Genomic DNA, 3,340 nt, shown 5'->3' on the forward strand with positions numbered 1-3,340 from the left:
CCTATGTAGGAAAAAAAAAATCTTAAACCGAATGTTGTTCAGGAATGAAAGAACAATTGAAGACCGGCAACCGGACCTGAAACAGACATAAACTGATGAGCCCATAAAAAGAACCAAAGTCCTTGATACTTGCATCCCCTGAGGATCACTTACAGTGGAAACAAATTTTGTAACTTAGGGAGCAACACAGACACAGTCACAATTACATCAGCCTGTGCCCAACACGTACACAGTCTCCGAATTACATCAGCCTGTGCCCAACACAAACACAGTCACAATTACATCAGCCTGTGCCCAACACGTACACAGTCTACGAATTACATCAGCCTGTGCCCAACACGTACACAGTCTACGAATTACTTCAGCCTGTGCCCAACACGTACACAGTCTACGAATTACATCAGCCTGTGCCCAAACAGCAAAAATAACGGCGCAACATAGGAGAAAAAGGAAAAGCTACGTTGACCGGACCAACTCATTACATAGTATCAGCCGTTCGCCACCTTTCATTTTATGGTCCAAAAAGACAAATTGCAGACAGACAAACTTGAGAATAAAGGCTTGACTCAAGGAGACCCCTATCTCCTGTCCCTAAAGGGACACAAAGTAGTCCAGGATTCGGAGGTGAGGAGGGAACCAGCTGATCTGCGAGGAGGCTCTCCATAAACAAATACTGGTTCTGGCCACTTAAAAACCCAAGGGAGTCACTACTGTGTAAAAAGTTGGCCAAAACCGCAAACCATTGAAAGTGTATGGAGGCCTTCCGACTCTTCTCTGATGCAGATGTTAGGGGGGAGAAGAATTAGCATTGATTTCTACATGGCTGATCCTTCAGGAACAGGCAGCAGCTTTCACCCTCCCCTCATTTAGGATACATGAATGTTTGGCTGAGAATAGGGAGCTGTTGGCTGAGCAAATGTATGGCCACGCTTAGGCCGCGTTCACACGGCAGAATTTCTGCCATGAATTCTGCAGGAAAATTCTGCTTGAGTTATAGCCAATACACTTCAATGGGATTCTGTTGTCCCATTCACACAGAATTTCCGCTGCAGAATTTTCTGTTTTAGAAAAATCAGCAATAAACTCATGCAGAATTCAGTGCAGACATTTTGCCGTGTGAACCCGGCCTAAGCCGGGGTTCACACGGCAAGATGTCTGCACTGAATTCTGCATGAATTTATAGTCAATTCACCTTGAAATTCTGCTGTGTGAATTGGACAGCGGAATCGGAAAGAAGCGTATTGGCTATAAATTCATGCAGAATTCCGTGCAGAAATTCTGCCGTGTGAACTCGGCCTTAGTCACTAATGACCACCTTGTTTTCTCCATGTCCGTTTTACCATCACATCTAAAATCAAAGAGATGAGGCCCCCTGAAGGGCATTTGCCATCTTTAGCCCCCTGTTCCAGGAAACTCTGATATTTTCTGGGAGACATGTATCCTCCCCCGATCCCTGAAGCAGGACTATATAAAAGTATTGGGCTCGGCCAAGCGTGCATGCGTTCTGTACGGGGAGATGGGAGTAAGCCGCCAAACACTTCTGTTACTAAAGACACTTCAGACCGTGACCTGCCTTCCTTGAGAACAAAAAGTTTGGGCATATTGAAATTCAAATGCCCAATCCTTCTCTACCTAAAGAGTTGGGAGCCCCCCATAAACAATAGATGGTCTGCTGTCCCTGTAAAAATATTTGGCATCATCAGGCGGTTTTAATCTAATGTGGAAGTTTCTCCATCTTCTCTCCATTCTTGGAGCTTCCTGTGAGTCGGAGTTAATTTTAGTCAGACCTCAATGTGTTGGGTGAGCAGCTACAGAAGGGGGTATGTGGTCCGCGTGAGGGATCATCCACTTAAAGGGGAACTCCACTAGAATTTTTTATTTTATATATATATCAACTGGTGCCAGAAAGTTAAACAGATTTGTAAATTACTTCTATATAAAAAAAAATCTTAATCCTTCCAGTACTTCTCAGCTGCTGTATGTTCCACAGGAAGTGCTGTTCTTTTTTAAATTTCTTTCTTCTGACCACAGTGCTCTCTCTGCTGACACCTCCTACGCTGGACAGTTCCTAAAATGGACAGAGGTGTCAGCAGAGAGCACTGTGGTCAGATAGAAAGGAAATTTAAAAAGAAAAGAAGTTCTGTGGCGCATATAGCAGCCAAGTACTGGAAGGATTAAGATTTTTTAAATAGAAGTCATTTACAAATCTGTTTAATTTTCTGGTACCAGTTGATTGAAAAAAAAAATATATATATATTTTTTCCAGAGGAGTACCCCTTTAACCATTTATTATCTGACGTTTTAAAAATACAAGACAGACATTCCCTGAATGATGCTTAAAAAAAATAACCAATTGTGTGTGAGCAAAATTCTCTTTAAACAGAAAACTCCACCTTGTAGCCGTCAAGGGAATGTCACATTTTATCTAAGGAAACTTAAGAAAAAGTATTTGGCACACCATTACATTTATTTTACAGAAGCGAAAAATGATAAAAAATAAGTGTCACCCCGCTATATAAACATTTTCAATTCACGGCAGAAGTTTCCTCCATACTGGGGCAGTACGCAGTTTCTCCATACTGGGGCAGTAACGCAGTTTCTTCATACCGGGCAGTACGCAGCTCTGGAAACACGTAACATTGTCAGGGAGTGTTCTCATGCAAAGAGTTGGCAGTACAGTGAAGGCCAGAGTGACACGGCTGACATTCACATAAGACACTGGTTTATACATGGAAGACCCTTACATCTACTAGATAGCAAGTTAATTGCATATAAATATATATATATTTTTTTTATTTACTGAAATTCGGCACTTAAGGAGAAAACAGAAAAAAAGTCACTTAGTTCAGGAGCTCCAGGTAGGTGATTGGCACTTTGCCTTTCTGGCTGCCTCTCTCTCCCCATCAACCAATCAGAATCCATTCCAGGAATGCTGTATACGGTTATGATCTGAAATAAAAAATGTATATATTTGTATATAGCTATTATCACATAACAGAAAATAAAACCCGATCTGAAACTTTTGGGTTGTGTTCGAGAAAAGTTGGTAAACATTTAGAGTCAATGGGGGAGATTTATCAAAACCTGTCTAGAGGAAGAGGGGTCAGTTGCCTACAGCAACCAATCAGATTAATACTTTCATTGTTCACAAGCCTCTTTAAAAATGAAAGAAGCGATCTGATTGGCAGCTTATGGGCAACTGCACCACTCTTCCTCTACACCGGATTTGATAAATCTCCCCCCATGACCAGAGGCCTCCAAAGATTTAACACTTTAGTAATCACATTGTCCAGCCAATGAGTAGTCAAGATGGTCGATCAAATCCAATAGTTGCAGTTCG

General features: G+C 41.8%; 1 protein-coding gene across 1 annotated transcript in view; it reads right to left on the reverse strand.

Moving 5' to 3' along the window:
* Positions 1 to 2,189: 2,189 nt before the first annotated feature.
* The window catches only part of SH3GLB1 (SH3 domain containing GRB2 like, endophilin B1), a gene marked incomplete in the record, with an annotated part of 74,287 nt that continues 73,136 nt past the window's right edge, over positions 2,190 to 3,340 (reverse strand). The window contains 1 exon segment of the mRNA XM_056523215.1: positions 2,190 to 2,949. Within this exon segment, the coding sequence (XP_056379190.1) occupies positions 2,797 to 2,949 (153 nt within the window).

The sequence above is a fragment of the Hyla sarda genome, chromosome 6 (genome assembly GCF_029499605.1).
Source record: "Hyla sarda isolate aHylSar1 chromosome 6, aHylSar1.hap1, whole genome shotgun sequence".
Lineage (NCBI taxonomy): Eukaryota > Metazoa > Chordata > Amphibia > Anura > Hylidae > Hyla > Hyla sarda.